This window comes from Hyla sarda, chromosome 6 (assembly GCF_029499605.1).
Source record: "Hyla sarda isolate aHylSar1 chromosome 6, aHylSar1.hap1, whole genome shotgun sequence".
NCBI classification, from domain to species: Eukaryota; Metazoa; Chordata; class Amphibia; order Anura; family Hylidae; genus Hyla; species Hyla sarda.
The window spans coordinates 302944416-302971282 of NC_079194.1; the positions used below are offsets into that span (position 1 = coordinate 302944416).

A 26867-nucleotide genomic window follows, 5' to 3' on the forward strand; every position below is an offset into this window, starting at 1 on the left:
TTTGAGTCCTTCCTCTTGTATTGTTAGAAATGTCACCGTGTTCATACATTACTTATCCCAAGTCCTGTAATATACTGCAGAGCTGCACTCATAATTCTGCTGGTGGGCTCACTGTATACATAAAATACTTATCCTGTACTGATCCTGAGTTATATCATATTATTCTCCAGAGATGCACTCACTTTTCTGCTGGTGGAGTCACTTTGTGCATATATTACTTATCCTGTATTATACTCCAGAGCTGTACTCACTATTCTGCTGGCAGAGTAACTGTCATTCATTACTTATCCTTTACTGATCCCAAGTTCCTTTCTGTTTTACACTCCAAAGCTGTACTCACTATTCTGCAGGCTTCGGAGCTAAATCAATACCTGTAAACATTAGTACAAGATTAAAGGGGTACTCTGACGGAAATTTTTTTTTTATATCAACTGGCTCTACAAAGTTAAAACAGATTTGTAAATTAATTCTATAAAAAAAAATACTCATCAGCTGCTGTATGCTCCACAGGAAGTTGTGTAGTTCTTTTCTGTTTGACCACAGTGCTCTCTGCTGACACCTCTGTCCATGTCAGGAACTGTCCAGAGCAGGAGAGGTTTGTCATAGGAATTTGCTCCTGCTCTGGACAGTTCCCGACATGGACAGAGGTGGCAGCAGAGAGCACGGTGACTGGAAAGAACTACACAACTTCCTCCAGGACATACAGCAGCTGAAATGCTTACGATATTTAAATAGAGATAACAAGGAGACTGAACTTTTTAAAAAGATTACTCATATATAACCTATTATATATTATTTTTAGGGATAATCAACAAATTAAGGCAAAACGTGGACATTTTATTTGACGGAAGTGGCATTCCGGCCTGTAATTATTATTACCTATACACTGGATAGGTGTAAATGCTAGGTTAGGGGTCCCAACCAGAAGATGGCAGCTAGGAGGAGTTACTATGGAACGGCAATGGTTGAATGTGCGCTCTGCTGTTCCGTTTAAACATAGCTGATCATGTCTAGCCACTATTTGGTAGCCGATCAATTCATTAGCGCTTACTATCACACTGACTTCTGTCACAGTTCTTTCATTGTGCCCTATAGACAAATATCCTAGGGTTCACATCTCTCATTACTGACTTTTTCCTTCTTGAATCACACAACGTCTGCCCTACCACCTTTAGGCTCCTTTAAAAGGGGTACTCCGGTACTCAAACTCCTCCCCTATCTACAGGATAGAAGATAAGGGTCTGATCATGAGGGGGTTATGTCCAACCACTGAGGCCCCTATGATCCTAGAACGGGCATGGAAGGGTGGGGTCAGCGCATGCGCACCATGCAGTCTATTGAAACGGCAGAGATATATGAGCGCTGTTATTCGCATATCTCTAGCGCAACCATAGACCGAGCATGAAGCATATGTTGACCCCGATCTACTTCACGCACAGGAAAGCCAGGGCCTCATTTCGGGATCAGAGCGATATGACCCCCTGCGAATAGGGGTTACGTTTTTAAGGGGTACTCCAAGTCAACTAGTTCCATAAAGTTATAAAGATTTGTAATTTACTTCTATTTAAAAATCTTAATCCTTCCAGTACTTATTAGCTGCTGTATAACCTGGAGGAAGTAATGTAGTCTTTCCAGTCTGACCACAGTGCTCTCTGCTGACACCTCTGTTCGTGTCAGGAACTGTCCAGAGTAGGAGAAGTTTTCTAAGGGGATTTTCTTCTACTCTGGACAGTTCCTAACATGAACAGAGGTGTCAGCAGAGAGCACTGTGGTCAGACTGGAAAGAACTACACAACTTCCTGTAGAGCATACAGCAGCTGATAAGTACCGGAAGGATTAAGATTTTTAAATAAGGAATTTACAAATCTGTATACCTTCCTGGCGCCAGTTGATTTTTACACAATTTTTTCCCACCGGAGTACCCCTTTTAAGAATTGGAGGACCCTTTAACTATTTTATTCAGTGATATACCATTAGAGTGCTTAGTTATGCAGGGATATAACTAAGTAACAGCAAAGTTGAATTTCTAACAACTCGGAGAGGAAGACTCGAGGAAACATTTACATGTAGTTTCTTATATTTCTGGGGCTATGCTCATTGTGTAGTGTTAAAAGGAGAAAGTTGGGATAAAACTTTAAGAAAAACAATGATCTTCCCTTTGTCGATTTTGCTGTAACTGTGCCGGGGCGACTTTAAGACGACTCCCGTGGAAAGGCAACTAAGTTTTTACATCGATTAAAAGGCATCAGCTTAAAAAAAGGTATAAATGATAGGCTTTAGATATCCTAACACCCCTGGGTGCTGTACAAGTCACTGAAAGTGTAAGGCAGTGGTGCCCGCAGCCTGTGGCTCTCCAGCTGTAGTACTACAACTCCCAGCATTCATTGATTCAATGATGAGTGCATCCATCCTAGAACAGCTCCAGCTGTTGCAAAACTACAACTCCTAGCATGCCCGGACAGCCAAGAGCAGTTTCAATGGCAGTGTCCCAACCTCTGTGCCTCCAGCTGTTGCAAAACTACAACTCCCAGAATGCCCGGACAACCAACAGCTGGAGGTATGCTGGTTTAGAAACACGGCTTTTAACGTAACCTTTAGTGCAGAGTTTTCCAAAAAGTGCCTCAAGCAGATGCAAAACTATAACTCCCAGCATGCCCGGACAGCCAACAGCTGGAGGTATACGGGTTTGGAAACACGGCTTTTAACGTAACTTTTAGTGCAGTGTTTTCCAAAAAGCGTCTCAAGCAGATGCAAAACTACAACTCCCAGCATGCCCGGACAGCCAAGAGCAGTTTCAATGCCAGTGTATCCCAACCTCTATGCCTCCAGCTATTGCAAAACTACAACCCCCAGCATGCCCGGACAGCCAACAGCTGGAGGTATATTGGTTTAGAAACAAGGTTTTAATGTAACCTTTAGTGCAGTGTTTTCCAAAAAGCACCTTGAGCTGTTAAAAAAAAAAAAAAACTACAACTCCCAGCATCTCCCGGCAAGCTGGGAGTTGTAGTTTTGCAACAGCTGAAGGCACACTGGTTAGTAAAGACTTCTTTAGATTCATCAGTTTGACTTTGTCCTAGGGTGAAGCTATGGGGCTCCTGTACAAAGTCGTTGGGTGTCAGAGCATGCTGGGAGTTGTAGTTTTGCAACAGCTGGAGGCACACTGGTTAGGAAAGACTTCTTTAGAGTCATCCGATTCACTTTGTCCCAAGCCTGGCCGGAAGTCCATCGAAGGATGAAGCTATTGGGCTCCTGTACAAAGCCTTTGGCCCTCCAGGCATGCTGGGGGTTGTAGTTTTGCAGCAGCTATAGGCACTCCAACTTTAGTCAGTGTTTCCCCAACCAATGCAACCTTTGGGCATAATGGGAGTTGTTTGTTACCGATCATTGATTTAATGCACGCTCTCATTCGTAAATCAATAAATGCTGGGAGTTGTAGTACTGGAGAGCCACAGGTTAGGGACCACTTATATCAGGCATTCTGTAAAGCATGGCCAAGTGTTCACAGCTGGTATATGCAAACATTTCAAAAAAATTTCTACCCCCCCTGATACGTCAACTCTAGAACCCCGCCATCCGACTCGCCACACGACCCTACAGCCATGGCGTCCGTCCTGACGGGCTTTACAGCATTCACATAATGACCAGTTTATTATACCTTTATGACTTTGTCTTAATCCGTCCAACCAAAAAAGGCATTATGGTGATCTGCGAGTCATTTTTGGTCTTTTATCTTTACTGATTTGTATAACATTTTATTTTTTTTATAGCACTTTTATAAGCTGGAACATCCAAGGCACAGTCAAGTCTATGTTGCAGAAAATCTTTTGGTCAGAAAGCAGCTACAGATAAATATAATAAAACCCTTTTTTTGTTTGTAGGGTTTTAGGGATGGTTTATTTGTTTAGGTTGAGAATAATTGATCATTGCCCAATATATATTTATGGCTGTGGGTGAGTAAGAAAAAGAAATATTCTAGAAAAGAGTCGTACATTTCACGGTATAAAAATACTACAAATTGGTAGAAGTGTGAAAATGTAACTATACAAATAACTTTTTTTTCTAATAAATTTTTTTTTAAGTAATATTAGGGACAGACTACAATATACTGTATCCTGTATACAGGGATAAAATGGTGCAGCGCTTGTTACAGGAATAATGTCTGGTCCGAAGCTTTTATTTCATTTTGAACATTGTTTTGCTACCGATATGTAACTGACCTATAAATGACATTGAAGGGGTTATCCAGGGATACAAACAGAGATAGTTTCTTCTATAAACAGTACCGCCACTCACTAAGCTGCAATACCATACACAACAGAGCTGTTTTTGGAAAAAAATTAGCTCTGTTTGTATCCCTGGATAACCCCTTCCATATGTAAAGATTTCTTTTGTATAGATCCTGAGTTACAGCTTGCATTAGGGTACATTCCCATGTAACAGTGCCAAGGGGGGTGCTCATCGCTGAAAACTGTTGGCACCCTCGGCAATGTATTCGCAGGGTGTCGATCAGTTGTCAGGGCAGCCTTCCGGGACTCTGCTATCTAGTAGACCGGTTGTACTAATGCAGCACCAGTCCACATGATCGATGTAATGCATATGCATTACGGTGATCTATATAAGCAGTCGAGTGATTGCTTATACAAAGGCCCCTAATAACCTCCCCCCCCCCCCCCCCCAAAAAAAAATTAAAAAAAAACACCCTTTTCCCAAACATTTGGTATTGCCACATGCAGAATTTTTTAAATTAAATTATATTCCTGTTTCCGCAAATGCTAAAAACTGCAGGAAAAAAAATCCAAAATAGCAGATTTTTGATCATCTCATCTGAGATAAAATTTAATAAAAATGATCAAAGTCAAAACTATGTGGTATCAGTTGTGTGTGTGTATATATATATATATATATTTATAATGCCCCAGCTCCATAATACAATAAATGGTAAAATGAAGGCTGCCTTTATACTCCAGAGCCGCATTCAAAATTCTGTCAGGTCCAGAGAAAAATTCTGACAATATCTTCGACATGTCTTCCTCTAGTGCAGTGTTCTCCAACCTGCGGACCTCCAGATGTTGCAAAACTACAACTCCCAGCATGCCCGGACAGCCGTTGGCTGTCCGGGCATGCTGGGAGTTGTAGTTTTGCAACATCTTGAGGTCCGCAGGTTGGAGACCACTGCTCTAGTGAATATACATTCTGTAAAGTGTGGTCTTTACACCAAGCTCAGTCTGCATTGTAGGAGCTTAAAGGGGTACTCCGGTGTAAAACTTTTTTTTTATTTTTTTTATCAACTGGTACCAGAAAGTTAAACAGATTTGTAAAGTACTTCTTTAAAAAAAAATCTTAATCCTTCCAGTCCTTATTAGCTGCTGAACACTACAGAGGAAATTATTTTCTTTTTGGAACACAGAGCTCTCTGCTGACATCACGAGCACAGTGCTCTCTGCTGACATCTCTGTCCATTTTAGGAACTGTCCAGAGTAGAAGGAAATCCCCATAGCAAACCTATGCTGCTCTGGACAGTTCCTAAAATGGACAGAGGTGTCAGCAGAGAGCACTGTGCTCATGATGTCAGCAGAGAGCACTGTGCTCGTGATGTCAGCAGAGAGCACTGTGGTAATGATGATTTGGTCAGCAGAGAGCTCTTTGTTCCAAAAAGAAAAGAATTTCCTCTGTAGTATTCAGCAGCTAATAAGTACTGGAAGGATTAAGATTTTTTTAATAGAAGTAATTTACAAATCTGTTTAACTTTCTGGCACCAGTTGATAAAAAAAAATTAAGTTTTCCACCGGAGTACCCCTTTAATTTAACTTGCAGAAAAGGTTATTGTGAGATAGATCCTTGAATGTTTCCAATCACACTAAATTGTAGATGCCGATCTGAACTGTAATACAGTCTGCAACTAAGAAGGCAAGTTACATTATATATATATATATATATATATATATATATATATATATATATATATATATATATATATATATATATAATAATATTTTTATTCAATATATATTATAATTTAATATTTTACTTGATATATATATTTTTTTTCCCAGAGTCAGCCTGCTCCATAACGCTGCACATTTTATCTCCTGCTTCTCCTGGAGGGTGAATAGTAAAGGGAAACCCCACATGATGTCTACCAACCTTTATCAGACAATAAAAAAACAAAGATACATTGTAAAAACTTGATTTTATAGATATTTTTTCCTACGATCTAAGGCACTGCATTTGGAGATGCTTTGGCAGCTTTAAATAATCTCTAAAATATAAAGTTACAGCTGATAGATGAACTCCTTCCAGCTTATAAAAGCGCTCACAGTTACAGGACACGTTATAAGGAACAATCAAAGAATTTAAGGCTGTCCCAGAACTTTATCACAAAAACATTCGCCTCTTTCCCTTTAAAACTCTTGTGAAACGAAGAAAAACAAAAAAGGCCGGACACACACACAATGCACCCGAGTTTGTTGCTTTTCTAGATCATTTTTTTTGTTTGATGCTTCAACCAGTATAGATCATTAAAAAAAAGGTCATGAATACGTAAGACGGAAAACAGTCAGCTCCGAAAAAGTAGTGTGTGTCTCCAAATACAAGTGCTTGAAACCAATCGGGAACAAACCCCACCCCAAAAAACAAAAAAAAAAATTTTGTTTTAATACAAAGGATTACACAGTCATCTCAGGGTCAGGCGGTTAGTGTTCAGCCTCATAAACCGATAGGTCCAGATCTGAAGTGAAATTATTCTGCATTAGCGTCTATTCACACATAGGCCGTGTTCACACAGCGGAACGCCGCATTCATTTCCCGTGCGAAGTTCCTCCTAAAAATATTGCCCATTAACTTTAATGGGATTCTGCAAGGATATTCACACAGCAGAATTTTCCGCAGCAAGAATGGCGCTGCGGAAATCCCACGTTCCACAGTCTGGAAAAATATAAAAGTCTGGTCTTATATTTTTTCTGGACTTCGCCATTGAAGTCGATGGGGCTTGATTTCTGTCTAATTCGTGCGGAATTTGTGCGCAATGCATGCGGAACGCGCACAAACTTTTAGTGTTCTATTAAAGTTTATCTTTTTCCTGAGATGCGGAATCATGTGGAAATTTCCACACCGATTCGGCAAATGTTGGAAAAAACTGCGGAATTCTGCACAGAACACATGCGGAATTATCGCTGATAAGAAGAATTTCCGTTCTGTGAACGCGGCCATACAGTATCCTGCGTATATCTGATTTGCAGGATTTGAAGCTGTAATCGGTTATTTAGTTTACACTGAACTCTGCAGCTTCAAAACCTGCGCATCAAACATGTGTAGGATAGTGAATGTGTGAATAGACCCTTAATGGGAGTGATAAGTTATAAAGAAAATAATGCATCATGGGAAGTCTGCAGGGCCGGTCAGACTAATGCTAATACTTGCTGAGTGCAGTATATTTGTCTGCATTGTCATATGGCAAAACTGCATGAAAAACCATCATTTTACAGCATTATTTTAGAGGCAGTGCTACAAAAACATAGGTGCTGTATTATGGCTCTGCGTATAGATCTGAATTACAGCAGTGTGCATGAGAACAAGTGCTTTACTGCAGTAGGCTCAAACTGTGGCCCTCCAGATGTTGCAAAACTTCAACTCCCAGCATGCCCGGCTGTCCGGGCATGCTGGGAGTTGAAGTTTTGCAACATCTGGAGGGCCACAGTTTGAGACCACTTCACTGTTTGCTTACGCTGCTTGTGCTACAGGCAAATTTTGCCTTTGTTGTATGAAAAGGAGGTAAATCCATTCTGCAACAGAAACGGACTTAAAATGGCACAAAAATATCTTGCTGCAGATTAGGAGCATATAAAGACACCCTTGAATTAAAAGGACCTATAGAACGCAAATACAAAAAGATTTCCAGCTCTGAGATTCTAAAAATTCTCAAACTTTATTGAACATGCCATAAAAACACATCACCGGTAGAGCCGACGCATTTCACAGTTAACTGTCCTTAATCATGGCTCAAAAAAATAAAAACACAACAGAAATCTCAAATTGTAACATACTCTAAATACACACTAATTATATATATATATATATATATATATACACATATACATACATACACACACACACACATATATATATATATATATATACACACATACAGTGCACAGACACCCATACCATTTTTTTGTGTATATCCTACATTTTGCAATTTTTAGTGTGTTCTTTTTTAGCCATGAGGATAGTTACCTGTCTGAAAGCGCCGGCTCTACCGGTGAACATTACACATCTTGTATAAAACAAAAGCTTGAGAATTTTATGAATTTTTGAGCTGAAAAAGTCTTTGTACATGGTATAAAATGTCATCTACATACTGTGGAATTTTAAGTCTATTCCACTCGCTTGCTACTGTTTTTCGTTTGGGATTTTACCCACGCAAATCTGCAGCATTGCCATAGTTAAACTTACAAAAAAAATCTACCCATTGAGGTACAAAAATAATCCACAGCAGCACACCTGCATCAGATCATGCAGATTTGCAAATACTGATTTAAAGGAGATATCTGACAAAAAATAACTTATCCCCTAACCACAAGATACGCCCGCGATCAGCTACTAAAAAAAGTTATTTTTCGCAGGAGATCTCCTTTAAGTGTGGATTATGCTAATAAAGTATTTTACTTTGCAGTTGCAGAATTCCTATAGATTTGCTGCATTTCTCTGCAACAATTCAATTTTATTGCTGCTTATAATTGCAAGAGTTTGCAAATTCTTAGTGTAACCACAACAGACACTATGCCGATTTAAAGGGGTACTCCAAAGGATGGGGGATAAGATGTCAGATCGCGGGGGTCCAGCACTGGGGACCCCCGGGATCTCGGCTGCAGCACTCACCTGTTGCCGCTTCCGGAAACGCAGGAGGCTTCGGCTACCAACCACGGTGACGTGAGATTGTGACGTCACGACTCTGCCCCCCTGTGACGTCACGACTCTGCCCCCCTGTGACGTCACGTCCCGCCCATCAATGCAAGTCTATGGGACAGGGCGTGACAGCTATCATGCCCCCTCCCATAGACTAGCATTGAGGGGGTGGGGCATGACGTCACACGGGGGCGGAGTCGTGACGTCCCGATCTCCAGTCACTGTGGTCGTGAGGCGTTAGGATGAGAGCCTCTAGCGCTGCTGGGAGCCGCAACAGGTGGGTGCTGCAGCCGAGATCCCCGGGGTCCCCAGCGGCGGGACCTCCACGATCTGACATCTTTTCCCCTATCCCTTCGATAGGGGACAAGATGTCTAGGGGCGGAGTACCCCTTTAAAATCAGCACTTCAGGTCAGTTTAAGCAGCAAGTGGGTGAAATCAAATTTTCAAATATCATCCACCTTGTTGCTATTGTAAAATTCAGTGTGCAAAATCTGCAGCAAATACGGCCTGATGATGGTCATATGTTACATATAGATTTTACGCCCCAATTTTGCCATTTTAGGGTAGTGTCAACATGTGCCGTATTTTGCTGCAGCTCATTTTGCCAGCCATTAATTTCAATGGGCAGCAAAATATGGCAGGTGTGACCTCACCCTTAAAGGGGTACTCCACTGGCCAGCGTTCGGAACATTTAGTTCCGAACGCTGTGTGCGCGCTGCAGGGGTTGACAATGCCCCCTCAATGCAAGTCTATGGGAGGGGGCGTGGCGAATGCCACGCCTCCTCCCATAGACTTGCATTGAGGGGGCATTGTCAACCCCCGCAGCGCGCACACAGCGTTCGAAACTAAATGTTCCGAACACTGGCCAGTGGAGTACCCCTTTAAAGTGTAAATGCGCAAAAAAAAAAAAATTTTAAAAAAAATCTGCAGCATGCCCAAAAAATGTTTGCGCATGTGTGAGGAATTTGTAAAACTTCCGATTTTTGAAAGAGAAAATTGACAACAAACTTTCATTAACTGACTGTAATGTTGCAGTAAAATTCCATAAATCTTATGTGTAGCTTTTTATACTTTTTTTTCCTCTAAATGTAGTGTATTTTTTTTTACCAACAGATATAATTTCACTTCACTCTGTTTCGAATATGAGGTTCGTATATATATAAAAAAAATATATCTAAGACGTAAAAAAGGACATTTTTGTAAGTAAACATAAAAAAAAAAAAATATTGCAAAATAAGCCATCTCTTACTAAACTAAATCTTTATATTAGTACAGTACATCATTTTTTCTTAAATACACTAGATATTTTATTACAAGGACTGGTTTATAGACTGCCGTACCGATTCTTTGTGTCTGTTTTTTTTTTTGTTTTGTTTGTTTTTTTAAATAGTGTTCTAGACTAAAAGATTAGCTAAAAACCGCAGAAAAATAAAATAAAAATTTAAAATTAAAATATCAGAAAAAAAAAAAAAAAGCCTCCCGCCTCATTTCAGGCACATCTGAAGAAATAGATCATTTGGTTTTGAACAGAATTTTTTTTCTTCTTTAAATAATTTAGGTTCTTACATTCGTCCTCCTGCTTTTCCCTCAGGTAGTTAGAAAGGTTTTTATAACGTCTGTGTACATTCATACATTTCTATGTAAATCCTTTAAAGGCTCTAGTTTTTTTTTTTCTCTTTCCAATGATTTTCTTTTCTCTTTAAAATTCCTTTTACATTTAACAAAAAATAAAATAAAATAAAAAAAAAAAAGCCACGTCCTCAGAAGCCTACTTTAAGTAGCTGTGGCACCATCTAACCATTTCACTGCTGGATAACCGTGCTGTGCGTTCGCTCTGCAAGGCAACAGCATGTCTTCCCCGCACCGGAGTTTGACTTTATTTTTATTTTCCCCGCTTGGTTATTTTTTTTGTTTTTTTTTTTGTTTTCCTTTTTTAAGAAATCTTTACAAACCGTAATGTTTCACAGATACAATTAATTTATAAACATATTAGAAATGACGTCACGGAAAATAAACAGAGCGGAGAAACGCTGGGTGGCCATAGGCGCTGCCACTAGTGTTGAGGTTTAGTTAGTGTCCGTTGTGAAGTTTTTTTGTTGTTGTTTTTTTAGTGTGTGTCTAGACGTAGTGTACGGAGTGAAGGGCAGAGTCCTACATTCATTCTTTTACCAGTCTGTAGATATGATGCTGTGCTCCATGTTCGCTGTTTGACACTTCAAATACACATGCCATACACAGTAGAGTTTCCTGCGTATCCCTGTTTGTTACCACCTTCAAACACACACACAAGAAAAAAAACATAGTTATTGCAAAATTAAATAATAACTCACTGGACGCTGTTTAGGCCTTGTTCACATTTGGCGAGATTGCTCCAGTTTTAAGACTATGCAAGATGCGTCTGACAAATCTTTTACAATACATTCACTTAATGATTTTTGCATCTGTCGAGTTCATAATATATATTTTAAAACTATATTATATATATATATATATATATATATATATATATATATATATATATACACACATAAATTATATATTATATATATATATACACATACATATACATATATACATATATACATATATATATATACATATACATATATACATATATATATATATATACATATATACACATATATACACATATATACACATATATATATATATATATATATATATATATATATATATATATATATATATATATATATATATATATATACACACACACACACACACACACACACACACATATATACATACACACACATATTATATATGTCCAAAAAGAAACAGTGGCACACCCGTGGGTGTGCCACTGTTTCTTTTTGGACATATACTTCATTGGACCTCTTACCAAGGTTTACAGCAGGAGGCACCCATACACCCTAACACTTGGACTGCTGCTTTCTTCTATCTATCTATCTCTCTCTCTCTCTATCTATCTATCTATCAAAAATCTCCTCTCTCCCTCCCCTATAACACTCTCCCTATATCTCTTCTCTCTCTCTCTCTCTCCTCTACCTTAAATCTCCCCATCTCTCCTCAATCTCCTCCTCTCTCCCCTAAATCTCCCCCTAAATCTCTCTCCTCTAAATCTCTCCTACCTATCCATATCTATATAATCTCAAAGTATCTATTGACAAATTGTATCCAATACATGAACCCTGTTCCCTACTACTGTGGCTAAAAATTAGATATGCTCTGACTCAGTTACCTACACATCACAATATTTAATATGTTTCGGGTTTACAGGGCCCAAGGTATGTGGAATGTCCCCGCCTGGCTCAACCCAGCAGGCACTAGGACCGATTGGAAACGCGCCAAGGAAAATTAGCAAAAAAAGAATAGACATGACTATTCTTAATTGGCTCTGGCCAGGCCTAGGACAAAGTCAAACTGCAGAAGCTAATGCAGTGTTTCCCAACCAAAGTGCCTCCAGCCAACGGCTGTCCAGGCATCCTGGGAGTTGTAGTTTTGCAACAGCTGGAGGCACTTTGGTTGGGAAACACTGCCTTATACTTACACCATTGACTTTGGCTCATTTGACTGACTGATCATTGTGCCCTCTAGTGGCCACACTTCTCATTCCCAGATGCTGCACATAAAATTCTTTACACTTGGATAAAACATTAACGGTAAAGATCATACGTACCAACAAAATTGTGAAGTTTTCCAATACACTATTCATCATGTACTTCTCCGGTAAGTGTTTCAGTTTGTGGATAAAGTTAATCATATATTCACACATTGGAGAGCGGTTTATTCTGTACACAAATCGGCCATTTTCGAACCTCGCGTATTCTGTCTGCGGAAGGAAAACAGCAGGCGGTAAAATACATTATAGGGGCAAAACGTCATCTATAGACTGTATGACATGTAACTACATAGGTTAGTAAGATTTTACTTACACCTTTTAATATTGACCCAATATGAATACTTGTGCTGTACAGTCCCAATGCCTTGGTTATTGGGGTATTGATAGGAAACCAATAAAATCTTGCCTCTGATCATTTAACCCTTTAGGTCACCGTTTCCAAACAGTGTGCCTGCAGCTGTTGCAAAACTATAGCTCCCAGCATGCCCGAACAGCCAAAGGCTGCCTGGGCATGCTAATTTTTTTTTATTTTGCAACAGCTGGAGGCACCCTGTTTGGAAATCACTGCTGTAAATGGCACGGTTAAAGGGGTACTCCGGCGTGAAACATTTTTTTTTTTAAAATAAACTGGTGCCAGAAAGTTAAACAGATTTGTAAATGACTTAAAAAATCTTTACCCTTCCAGTACTTTTTAGCAGCTGTATACTACAGAGGAAATTCTATTCTTTTTGAATTTCTTTTTTGTCTTGTCCACAGTGCTCTCTGCTGACACCTGATGCCCGTATCAGGAACTGTCCAGAGCAGGAGAAAATCCCCATAGCAAACCTGTGCTGCCCTGGACAGTTCCTGACACGGACAGAGGTGTCAGCAGAGAGCACTGTGGCCAAGACAAAAAAGAAATTCAAAAAGAAAAGAATTTTCTCTGTAGTATACAGCTGCTAATAAGTACTGGAAGGGAAAATATTTTTTAATAGAAGTAATTTACAAATCTATTTAACTTTCTGGCACCAGTTCATTTAAAAAAAATAAATAAATTCCAGCGGAGTACCCCTTTAATATCGACAGAAGGAGAGTTTCATCCATTGGCTTTATCAATACAACACAGCTCAGTAGTTGGCAGTGGCAGATCTCCATATCTGCTGTCAGATCAGTACCCAGGTTTATGTTTATGGGGCAATGTTCCAACTCAGGCTTAAAGGAGTGCTCTGGTACTGAACAACGTATCCCCTATCCACAGGATAGGAAATAAGTGTCTGATCGTAGGAAGGTCTGACTTCATGTGTCCGGATCTGTGTCCACCACCGCATGGAGCAGTGGTTGATGCACCCCCTCCATGCGCCTCCCTCTCTATTGGAGAAATGGAGATACACGAGCGTTACATCTCCGGCTCTCGCATGCACGGAGAAAGCGCGTCGACCGGTGGGCGACACAGCTCCATGCATTAGGAGAACCGGGGGTTCAGGCAGGCTCTGTGGATGGGGGATATGTTCAGTACCGGAGTAACCCTTTAGGGTGCCTTTACACCTAATACTAAAGTCAGCTGCCGAGTATATAAAGAGAGTATTTTCCAGCAAGTGTTCCTCCAGCTATTGCAAAACCACAACTACCAGCATGCCCGGACAGCCAAAGGCTGTCCGGGCATGCTGGGAGTTGTGGTTTTTCAACAGTTGGAGAAACACTGTTTGGAAAAATCTGGTATAAAAAGGTGCATCTCTTGTGTGCTTTTAGTGGACACGAATAGCAGATGTGCTAAATTTATCACTTGCACAAAAAAAAAATTTGCGCAAATGTAGCTGGCGTAGGCATGTGTGTGTTTTATTTTATTTTTTTTTTAACCCCTTTTTTGCACAGTGTCGGGGCTTCCTGCCCTTTGCTGAGCAAATGGGAAAACCACACACTTAGCGCAGATTTTGTACAATGCAAAACCTACTATGCAATGGGTAGGGTCCCACTTAACGGAAAATACGCTGCGGATCTGCCAGTGACCCGACCCTATGGTGTGCCTCCAGCTATCGATCCCCCACCCACGTGTCCTGTGTAGCAGCAATCCGCCGCTACGAGCATCCACACAGGGAGGGGTGAATCGCTGTGCACATGCCCTGTGTACTTAGACATCGCTCCCGTGAGTACAGTGAACGCTGCGCGTGGTGACTCGCAGGTCCCTGTGCGGCTGCTCATTGCGGCGGACTTCTGCTGCCAGCAGGACACAGGAGGGGGAATCACTGGAGGCACACTATAGGGTCCAGTCACCAGCGGATCCGCAGTGTAAAATACACTGCTGATCAGTTACAAGTGACACTTGTGCTAGATTTTCCCGCCGTAGGGTTTGCTTTTTGGTCCTATAAAGTAAGCGGCTCTATCACGTGGGGTGCACTTACCTCCACTTTTTCCACCACTTGTTTACCGAATGAACACACTTTAGTGGAGCAGGTGATGGTCATGTTTTCGGAGCTTTCATACTGACTTGTTACGCCGTAAAAGGCTCCGGCGTCATCCTGGATATTGCAGTTGAGATCAGCCTGCGGGAAGAAAATGGAGAAATTATAATTATTTCAGATTGTGACTTATGACGACATCAGAGAGCGGGACGGAATATTCCAGATAAAGTGTCCTATGTATCACTGAGAGCCAGGTAACAGACACACACGTATCTCCGCCAAAACGTCTTATACATAATACGAGGCTGTGACTCCTAAAACCAATGCAAATAATCTTATATAGAAATAGAATACCCGTATTAGTGAAGAGCCACATTATGAAACAGGTCGGTAATAAGATAGCTACAGGTTATTTTAGGACACAGGGTCAATTGGGCTTTAACAATCATTGTGTTTTTATCCGTGTGGGTGGAGGGTGCAGTAAGCTGCAATGTTATCATTGTCTCATTACAGCGTGGAAATAAAATGTATACAGTGCTGAGCAATGGTTCCCCAAATAATAAAAAAATAATTATATATAATCATTCCGTCTGAACTTTTTACACAGAACAAAATATAACAGCTTTACAGGTGGGTCCGATATTTATTGAGCCATACGATTTTTGCTTTTGTACACGCAGCTAGAAGGGATCACTCTGCAATTGCAAAAAGTTGTGCACAAAGTATAATAACAATGGCCTACACAGACATCTGTAACATGACAATATATTATCTATACACTAGGGATCTCCAACCTGTGCCTTTACAGCTGTTGCAACACTACAACTCCCAGCATGCACTGATTTAATGATGAGTGAATGTATTAAATTCAATCATCTGAAACATCTGGCTATCCAGCTGTTGCAAAACTACAACTCCCAGGATGCAGATATTATGATTAGGGCATGCATTAAGCCAGTGTTTTCCATCCAATGTGCCTCCAGCTGTTGCAAAACTATGACTCACAGGATGCCCGGACAGCCTTTGTAGTTTTGCAACAGCTGGAGGCACACTAGTTGGGAAACACTGCATTAAACTGATGATCAGCAACATGTGGCTCAGAAGCTGTGTCAAAACTACAACTCCCAGCATGCACAGATTTAATAATGTATGTGCATTATATCATTGATCTGCAACATGCGGCTGCAAAAATACAACTCCCACGATGCAGATTTTGTGATGAGTGCATGCATTAAACCAGTGTTTTCCAACCAGTGTGCCTATAGCTGTTGCAAAACTACAACTCCCAGCATGCACTGATTTAATGATGAGTGAATGTATTGAATCAATGATCTGAAGCATGTGGCTCTCCAGCTGTTGCAAAACTACAACTCCCAGGATGCAGATTTTATGATGAGTGCATGCATTAAACCAGTGTTTTCCAACCAGTGTGCCTCCAGCTGTTGCAAAACTACAACTCCCAGCAAGTCCGGACAGCCGAAGGCTGTCCGGGCATGCTGGGAGTTGTAGTTTTGCAACAGCTGGAGGCACACTGGTTGGTAAACACTGCACTAAACTGATCTGCAACATGTGGATCAGAAGCAGTAGGAAACTACAACTCCCAGCATGCACTTCTTTACTGATGAAAGTATGCATACAATTAATGATGTGCAACCTCTAGCTCTCTAACAATTGCAGACGTAAAATGTCCGGCTTTCACCGGCTTAATTGAGAAAGTAACAGGTTGGGAATCATTGCTATACAATCATAGATCATAAAGCGTTTAAGCGAAGCTTTGTCCAGCAGGGGGCACTGCAGTTCTTTTCTATAAAGCAGAATCCTAGTCATAGACAGAGTTACTGTATATAGAAGGGGTTCTCAACTACTTTATAGTAAAAGCCAGCTTAGGTCTGTTATCAGGTTAGGGTCAGAGCTGAACGCTAAGGCCTGGTTCACACCTAGCAACTATTGGGGGGAGAAATAGGAGCTGCCTGCTGATGTCCATTACTCCAATAATAAGTCAAACGAGCTACGAAAGTGTGGAGGGTGTAAGTCTGTAATAGCTTCCACTGCCACAGACTGTGCCCCTGAATATAATACTGCCAGACAGTGCACCCCCTGAATATTATACTGCCACACACTGTACCTTCTAAATGTAATACTGCCACACACTGTACCTTCTAAATGTAATACTGCCACACACCGAGCCCATTAATATTCTACTGCTGCACACTGTTCACTGTGCTCCCACTAATGTACTGTGCTGCTGTGCCCCCACTAATGTACTGTGCTGCTGTGCCCCCGCAATGTACTGTGCCGCTGTACCCCTAAATGTACTGTACCGGCCCTTAATGTACTGTGCTGCTGTGCCCCCCGCAATGTACTGTACCGGCCCTTAATGTACTGTGCCGCTGTGCCCCCACAATGTACTGTACCGGCCCTTAATGTACTGTGCTGCTGTGCCCCCTCAATGTACTGTGCCGCTGTACCCCTAAATGTACTGTACCGGCCCTCAATGTACTGTGCCGGCCCTCAATGTACTGTGCCGCTGTACCCCTAAATGTACTGTACCGGCCCTTAATGTACTGTGCTGCTGTGCCCCCCGCAATGTACTGTACCGGCCCTTAATGTACTGTGCCGCTGTGCCCCCACAATGTACTGTACCGGCCCTCAATGTACTGTGCCGCTGTACCCCTAAATGTACTGTACCGGCCCTCAATGTACTGTGCCGCTGTACCCCTAAATGTACTGTACCGGCCCGTAATGTACTGTACCGGCCCTTAATGTACTGTGCCGCTGTACCCTTTAAATATATTGTACCCCTTTAATGTACTGTGCCCCCCAATGTACTGTGCCACTGTACTCTCTAAATGTACTGTACCCCTTGATATACTGTGCCCCCCCCCTAATAATAATAAATATATATAAATATATACAGTGGTCCCTCAAGTTACAATATTAATTGGTTCAAGGACGACCATTGTATGTTGAGACCAGAACTCTATGGAAACCTGGTAATTGGTTATGATTCTGAAGCCCCAAAATGTCATCCAAAAATAGAGGATTAAAGAAAAATAAGTACATAACTAATATAGATAAAACAAGTCCTTACATATAAAAGTAAAAAAGATCTTCTGGGAGCTGTAATCACTGTCTATGTAGAGGACAGGAGCTTCTTCAGGGTCCTGTACAGTACACAGTGTCCTAAAAAATGTTAAATTGAGCCACCCTCACCTAGTGCAGCTATCCCTGGCACAGGTAAAGAGTACAAAACATGTAATACCTCCCTGTACTGTAGGGGGCGCTACCAGACATCAGTCAGTGCATACACTTCAGTAATACAGGTAAAGAGTACAGAACATGTAATACCTCCCTGTACTGTAGGGGGCGCTACCAGACATCAGTCAGTGCATACACTTCAGTAATACAGGTAAAGAGTACAGAACATGTAATACCTCCCTGTACTGTAGGGGGCGCTACCAGACAGTGCATACACTTCAGTAATACAGGTAAAGAGTACAGGACATGTAATACGTCCCTGTACTGTAGGGGGCGCTATCAGACAGCCAGTGCATTAGGTTTTACCAGTGAATGACCATTCTAATTGGTCCGTTCTTCCAGCCATTGACACGTTTCACAGATCTGGACTGTCTGTACATTGTATGTTGAGCCTGGTTTCAAGTTACAATGATCCAGAAAAGACCATTGTATGTTGAAACTATTGTATGTTGAGGCCATTGTAAGTTGAGGGATTTATATATATATATGTTCCACATCATGGAAATAAAATGTATACAGTGCTGAGCAATGGTTCTCCATATATATATATACACACACAAAAAATCTACACCCAGTGTGCAAAAATTATACAAAAAAAAATTATATATATCAGAAATAGGATGAAAGAAAACTCCCAACAAATCAAAAGTAAAAAATAAAAAAATAAACAAATGTTCTTTCTTTTTCTCTAAGTGAACCTTTCTTCTCTTGCCAGATACAAAAACGGCAGTAAGTATTTTGGAGGATTGCGCCCGCTGTGTGGACAGGCAGGGACTGTATGAATTTGAGGCACAAAGCGCTGGGGGGAGTGTGCAGGCCGAACGTCTCACCTATGGCCCAATTACTGCTCTCTGTGATTATCGGTAATTGCAGGAAAGCACATCTTCCATTTTCTTTTTGATACTAAGGCACTTTACGCCGGGATTGGTGATGGCCAATTTATACAGAGAGAAATGGAACACCATTTAAAATGTGTCAGATTCTTCCATACTTAAGACACATTGATTGATGGGGCTGCCTATGGTGCTAAGAAAACACACATCTGGTAACCTGTAGAGCGTCGCCGGGCAGGAAGAGAATCGGGTGATAATGACTGTTCTAACAGAGAAACAGGACATAACAGGCCCCCGGACAACCGCACAACACTCTGCCCGCAGCTACGCTCTTCTCTGACATTTAAAGGGCCACACTCATCTGTGACTTGGACTTTTTTTTAATAATAGACTTTATTGGGTCAGAAGTGACAAGGCGACAAGATACTGCAGGGGGAGAAGCACTATGTACCTGCAGACTTCTGTGCCCTACAACAAATACGTCCTGCTGATTTAGGCTGCGTTCACACGGCCGCCTAGACCCGTCCTGTTCTTCTCCCGTCAAAAATAAAAAACAGACTTTAAAAAAAAAAAAAAGTGAACAATAATGGATGTAATCCCTTTGTATCTGTTATTCTTCAGTTAATAAACCAAAAACAAATTTTTTTTTTTTGTTCTGAGCATTACGGATCAAAAAACGGATAAAAAAAAATGATGCAAATGGATGACATTAAAGGCTCATCAGTTTTCCATAGACTTCAATGTTAAATTTACTGTATCCGTTTTCTCTTGTTTTTTTGACGGAAGAAAAAATACCGCATGTGCCATTTTTTCTTCTGTCAAAAAAAACGGAAATGGATGTAAACGGATTGTAAAAAAAAAAAAAAATCCCACTGACATGAATGGGATTTAAAAAAATAAATAAATAAAGTTTTTAGTTAGTTTACAGCGTGCAAGAACGGAACCGAAACGGGGATTAAAAAAAAAAAACGGGGACAGACGGCCGTGTGAGCGCACACTTACAATGCTAATGGAATACACAATGTGCCCCTGTACACTATGATAAGGATGCAACAGATGTGACAAAAGAGGCACTCACCGATATGTTGCAATCTTAATTTAGGATACAAAGGGTGTATTTCAGTGTTTCCTAAGCAGAGTGCCTCCGGCTGTTGCAAAACTACAACCCCCAGCATGCCCGGACAGCCAGCGGCTGTCCGGGCATGCTGGGTGTTGTAGTTTTGCAATAGCTGGAGGCACACTGCTTGGGAAACACCGCTTTAAACTAAGCAATTTTAGTTTCCTAGGCCTGGCCAGAAGCCAAATAAGGTCCTAGGGTGAAGCTAGGGGGCTGCTGTACAAAGTCTTTAGCTGTCCGGGCATGCTGGGAGTTGTAGTTTTGCAACAGCTGGAGGCACACAGCTTGGGAAACACTGCTTTATACTCTGCAGTGTGACTTTGTCCTAGGCCTGGCCGGAAGCCAAATAAGGTCTTAAAGTGAAGCTATGATGCTCCTGTACAAAGCCATTGGCCGTCTGAGCATGCTGGGAGTTTTAGTTCTGCAACAGCTGGAGGCACCCTGCTTGGGAAACACTTTTTCATACATAAACGACAGGGGCGTGTCACACTAATGTATACCTTCCCGGCTGAAGTTTTTATCTTGAATAAAAAGAAAGATTGCAACACATTGGTGAGAGCGGTTTTTTCCGGTACGGCTGCGGAACTTTTTACGCAGAGCATCACTGTAGTCACTACAAATCTATCATCTGTGGGAAAACAAAGGAAACTACTTAACTACGTGTTGCATTCTAGATTGGCGCGGTGCCAGACTTTTACTTCTTAATAGAAAAGTTTCCTGGGAAAATAAACTACAAAAAAAAATTATGAAATAAATATATATATATATATATATATATATAAGTATCCTTTGGAAAGGGGATAAGATGTCTAGGGGCGAAGTACCCCTTTAAGTCACAAAATTTAGATTAGACTGTGTAAAGATGCAAAAATGCATATTAGCTCCAGTCACCACTAGAGATGAGCGAATTTACAGTAAATTCGATTCGTCACGAACTTCTCAGCTCGGCAGTTGATGACTTATGCTGCGTAAATTAGTTCAGCCTTCAGGTGCTCCGGTGGGCTGGAAAAGATGGATACAGTCCTAGGAAAGTCTCCTAGGACTGTCTCCACCTTTTCCAGCCCACGGGAGCACCTGAAAGCTGAACTAATTTATGCAGGGAAAAGTCATCAACTGCCGAGCCGAGAAGTTCGTGACGAATCAAGTTTACTGTAAATTCGCTCATCTCTAGTCACCACCCAAGGTTTTGATGCAGATGTCCGGCATTAATTGTGAACACATTTTCTATAGTTCAGTGATCCCAATTTATACCGTATTTTTCGCTGTATAAGATGCACTTTTTCTTCCCCAAAACTGGGGGGGGGGGGGGGGAAGTTGGTGTGTCTTATACGGCGAATACACACCTATCGGGTCGGTCCCTGCAGCAATCAATGGCTGGGACCCGCGGCTAATACAGGATATCACCGCTCGCGGTGATGCCCTATATTAACCCTTCAGACGCAGCGATCAAAGCTGACCGCCGCGTCTGAAGCGAAAGTCGGGCTGTTCGGGACCGCCGCAGTGAAATCGCGGCGACCCTAACAGCTTACAGGACACCGGGAGGGACCTTACCTGCCTCCTCTGTGTCTGCTCCGTTCCGGGATCCCCTGCATGGTGGCGCTCTCCTTCGACGTCATTTCACACGCCGTCCCGTCATCCAATAGGAGCGGCGTGCGTAGCGACGTGATGACTGCGATGGAGAGCGTGGATCCCGGGGAAGAAGACGTCCGGAGCGTCGGGGACACCTCGGGGACGCGGCGACAGCGATGGAGCAACATCCAGGGCAGCGGTGACTGGTCTGGAGCGGCAGGGACACGTCAGTTTTACCTCCTATCCAGTGGTCTTCAACCTGCGGACCTCCAGATGTTGCAAAACTACAACTCCCAGCATGCCCGGACAGCCAACGGCTGTCCGGGCGTGCTGGGAGTTGTAGTTTTGAAACATCTGGAGGTCCGCAGGTTGAAGATCACAGTTAGGTGCAGAATCTTTCTTTTTCTAGATTTTGCACCTTTAAAATTGGGTGCGTCTTCTATGCCGGTGCGTCCTATGGGCGAAAAATACGGTATCTATTTTCACATCCAGACCAACATTCCCATCACTGGTTTCCTATTAGCACCGAGGCCGCATGAAATCTCCTCTTGCTGCTGCCCCGGTCTGATGCAGTCGTCCTTATGAAACAATCTCTAGAACAGTTTACAGCAGGTCCTGTACCGTCTGTAGGTGTACGAAAAATTATTTCCCAGTCTGTCGGCTTATTGCAGACACATTCCCCATAAGCAACCAGCAGAATTGTGAATGCATCTGTGAATAAGCGCTGGTAACACATAGCGGAGGTGAGAAAAAGCCACGTTTAGTCCGACCTACTCTGCTGGTCCAGGGGAAGGCGGCAATGTCTACAGCGATGATGGAGATCTCCTCAAATATTCTTCCTCTATTCATGTACAAGAACATGCAGATCACTGCAGACCCCTCAAAAATACCCCGTGCCAGTAAACTTCTGTGTTAAAAGAAATGTTATTTACCCAGTAAACTACCCTGCTCCCCCCATTACAAGTTCAAGTTCATTGTATCCTGCTCTTAACTTCTTGGCCCTTTTGTATCCTCTCTTCATGCACCCATGTACAGTCATGGCCGTAAATGTTGGCACCCCTAAAATTTTTCTAGAAAATGAAGTATTTCTCACAGGAAAGGATTGCAGTAACACATGTTTTGCTATACACACGTTTATTCCCTTTGTGTGTATTGGAACTAAACCAAAAAAGGAGGAAAAAAAGCAAATTGGACATAATGTCACCAAACTCCAAAAATGGGCTGGACTAAATTATTGGCACCTTTCAAAATTGTGGAAAAATAAGATTGTTTCAAGCATGTGATGCTCCTTTATACTGGGGCAAGTAACAGGTGTGGGCAATATAACAATCACACCTGACAGCAGATAAAAAGGAGAGAAGTTCACTTAGTCTTTGCATTGTGTGTCTGTGTGTGCCGCACTAAGCATGGACAACAGGAAGAGGAGAAGAGAACAGAAAGAGGAGGAGAGAACTGTCTGAGGACTTTGGAACCAAAATTGTGGAAAAACATCAACAATCTCAAGGTTACACGTCCATCTCCAGAGATCTAGATTTGTCTTTGTCCACAGTGCGCAACATTATCAAGAAGCTTGCAACTCGAGATGAGCGAACTTACAGTAAATTCGATTCGTCACGAACTTCTCGGCTCGGCAGTTGACGACTTTTCCTGCATAAATTAGTTCAGCTTTCAGGTGCTCCCGTGGGCTGAAAAAGGTGGATACAGTCCTAGGAGACTCTTTCCTAGGACTGTATCCACCTTTTCCAGAGCACTGGAAAGCTGAACTAATTTATGCATGAAAAGTCAGCAACCGCCGAGCTCAGAAGTTCGTGACGAATTGAATTTACTGTAAGTTCGCTCATCTCTATTTGCAACCTATGGCACTGTAGCTAATCTCCCTGGGCGTGGACGGAAGAGAAAAATTGGTGAAAGGTGCCAAGGTGAACTTGAGTAAGCCAAAATCCTTCTGGGAAAACAACTTGCAGAGCTGAGTGTGTGATTGTGTGTGTGTGTGTGTGTGTATGCAGCAGAGCTGAGCGTGTGCGTGGTCATGCATACACAATCACACATTCAGCTCTGCTCCATACACCTGTCGCACACTAATTTCTGCTACATTTACATGATCACACACTCTGCTCTGGTACATTTACATGATCACACACTCCGCTGTGTACTTTATAAAGATTTATGATTTTACTATTGTACATAGTTTTGTTGGGCACACACTGCTGCTCCGGCACTTCTATCTATGTGAGCGGTGTACCGCAGGAAAACACCACAGCTCTGTGAAGTGAGGTAGAGAAGGAGTGCACGGTAGAGTGAGGGGCATTTCTAGATTTGCGCAAAACTTATCAGAGGATGTGCACAACTTTTGTACATTTTGAGCAAGAGTGTAAATTAGACAAGCAGTGTAAAGGGGTAGATCTGTGTCTACTATAGACACCTAATGATAAATGTCCCCCATGTCTTTATTTGTCAGTATACATACAGCTGGATACACATCGCCCTCTAGTGTTGTAAAAATGCAGCTGAGAGATGTAGAAGCGCGCCTGGGAAACAAAAGTAAAGGTCTGATGCTAAATGTCCTATAGATGGAAAAACTTAAGACTATAACAAAAGCTGCACTTCTAAATGTAAAACTTTTTAAACAAGATCTAAAGGAATGTGACAATGGCCGAATAGTGATGTGTAGACTGCGGGGTTAGATCATCCCCAGAGCGCCCGGCCTTTGGGGGGGGGGGGGGGGGGGAGCGGAGGTCCACCTGGTCTGATCCCACAGAAGAGCTGCCATAGACTAATCTGCTAAAAACTTCCTGCTGTCTATGACAGAAATTAATCAGATCACACAGGACATCACAGCTTGTTGTGTATGGGGCACCACAGACCAGAGGACATCACAGTTGTGTATGGGGCCCCGCAGACCGGTCAGATCACACAGGACATCACAGCTGTGTATGGGGCCCTGCAGATCGATCAGAGCCCATGTGACCCCTATCCACCTCTGAAAATGCCTACAATGGTCACCAGAACTTGAGCAATGTAAAAAGGCGCCTGGTCTGATTATGTTCTCCATCATGTGGACAGCCGGGTGCATGTGCGTCACTTACCGGGGAAGAGATGGAACCAGGATGCATTATGGGAAGAAGATCGTGTGATGCCCTGACATCATGTGGATGTTACTGTGACACGTACCACCTACCTAACCATTGTACAGAGCAAGTCTCCCCCCTCCCCTAATGGCAGCGCCTCTATCAGCAGGATAATGCCCCCCGAGCCACACTGCAGACATTGCTCAGCAATGAGGAATAGGACAAGGATCTACGTGGTGACTCTGACGCCAGATTCCCCAGATCTCACCTGATTGATCATCTGTGGGATCTGCTGGAAAAACAAGTCCCATCCATGGTAGAGGCACCTAACAGAATCAGATACCACAGGTCACAGCACAGGAATATGGCGTCCGGGCCTCTGGGGTCAGCACAGGAATATGGCGTCCGGGCCTCTGGGGTCAGCACAGGCATATGGCGTCCGGGCCTCTGGGGTCAGCACAGGAATATGGCGTCCGGGCCTCTGGGGTCAGCACAGGAATATGGCCTCCGGGCCTCTGGGGTCAGCACAGGAATATGGCGTCCGGGCCTCTGGGGTCAGCACAGGAATATGGCGTCCGGGCCTCTGGGGTCAGCACAGGAATATGGGGTCCAGGTCTCAGCGGTCCCAGAACAGGGCAATGGGGTCCGGTCCTTTTTGTTTTATAACATTCGGAGGGAGAGGAATTATTCTGCTCGCTCCCATCCACTTATCATCCTAATTTATGTCTTTCTTTCTATTGTAATGCCGCACCTGAGGCCTGGATTGAAGAGTCTCTTACAATAAGGCGATTATTCCGTATCCCCAGCCTTGTATATACGTCCCCTCACATATCGCTCTCGCCCCTGTATCCCCCTTTCTAGTTAAAGCGATCATCAATGGAAGCGGCTCCTTGTCTAGAATCCTGTTCCATAAATAAGAGCTACTACATCAAAAAGAACGTGGAGGGCTCATTGTGATTACAAGAGGTCGCGCTCTCTCCGTTTGCAATGCAAATTCCTGCAAAACAAAGACGCGTCACTGTATCAGATGCCAACCCCTGCGCCATTGTCCTCCCATCAGGTGCTCTGCCAAAATCTGTCACAGCAGAGTGATGGCTGCAGCTCACGACTGCAAACCTGCAGAAATTTATTATTTCATCTATTTTGGTATTTTATGTAGCATTTGATTCTTTATCACGCTACACCAGTGTTTTTCACAACCAGGATGCCTCCAGCTGTTGCAAAACTACAACTCCCAGCATGCCAGGACGGCCGAAGGCTTTGTACAGAAGCCCCATAGCTTCACCCTAGGACCTTATTGGGCTTCTGATGCTGTGTTTTTCCAATCCAATCTGTGCCCCCAGCTGTTGCAAAACAACTTCCAGATGAAGGCTGTCTGGGCATGCTGGGAGTTGTAGTTTTGCAACAGCTGGAGGAACACTTGTTGGGAAACACTGTGCTACACCTTATTAACCATCTATGAGGACAGGCTCCGATGTTGCATTTCATTACAGCAGTGTCCCCCAACCTGTGGCTTCTGCTGTTTTAAAAAACTACAACTCCCATCATGCCCGACAACATTCGTTAGTAGGCAGTTTCGCACGTAAGTGCGTGCTTCTTCCGGCCTCAAAGGCCGGAAGAAGCACGCACTCACGTGCGAAACTGCCGGCGTAGCCTCCGAGCGCCACACACCAGCACCTATGCCGTGACCCGTCACCGGACTTCCAGACCCGACTGTCTCTGTTACCGGTGAGTGCACGGACGTGCTCTTCGTTTGTTCTATATAGTAAATTAGTTCTTAACGAACTACAACGGTCGGTTGATTACTTTAGTCTGCATATATTAGTTCAGCTTTCCAAGTGCTCTGGAAAAGGCGGATACAGACCTAGAAGACCTAAGACTGTCATCCGGGACTTATCCTGCCAACCAGAGCACTTGGAAAGCTGAATTAATATACGCAGACTAAAGTAATCAACGGCCGAGCCGCGAGGTTCACTACGAGCCAATTTACTGTAAGTCTTTCTCAGCTCTAGTTACAGGCTCCTTGGCCATGGTTGGAGTTTTTCAACAGCTGGAGAGACGCAGGTTTGAGAACACTGCATTACAGTTTACAAAAGCTGCAATGGAATGATGGGAGTTGTAGTTTGGAAATATCT

At 42.6% G+C, this 26867-nt stretch overlaps 1 protein-coding gene across 7 annotated transcripts in view; it reads right to left on the reverse strand.

Annotated features, from left to right (window-relative positions):
* Window positions 1–9768: 9768 nt before the first annotated feature.
* TEAD1 (TEA domain transcription factor 1) overlaps window positions 9769–26867 on the reverse strand; it is a 189022-nt gene continuing 171923 nt past the window's right edge. For 3 of the 7 annotated variants that reach the window (XM_056527972.1, XM_056527975.1, XM_056527977.1), the window contains 3 exons: window positions 14888–15028; window positions 12567–12719; window positions 9769–11176 (listed from right to left, as the gene is read on the reverse strand). In XM_056527972.1, coding sequence (XP_056383947.1) covers window positions 11063–11176; window positions 12567–12719; window positions 14888–15028 — 408 coding nt within the window. In that variant the 3' untranslated portion in view covers window positions 9769–11062. The remainder of the gene's footprint in view (window positions 11177–12566; window positions 12720–14887; window positions 15029–26867) is intronic. The other 4 variants (XM_056527970.1, XM_056527973.1, XM_056527971.1 and 1 more) reach the window with 2 other exon arrangements.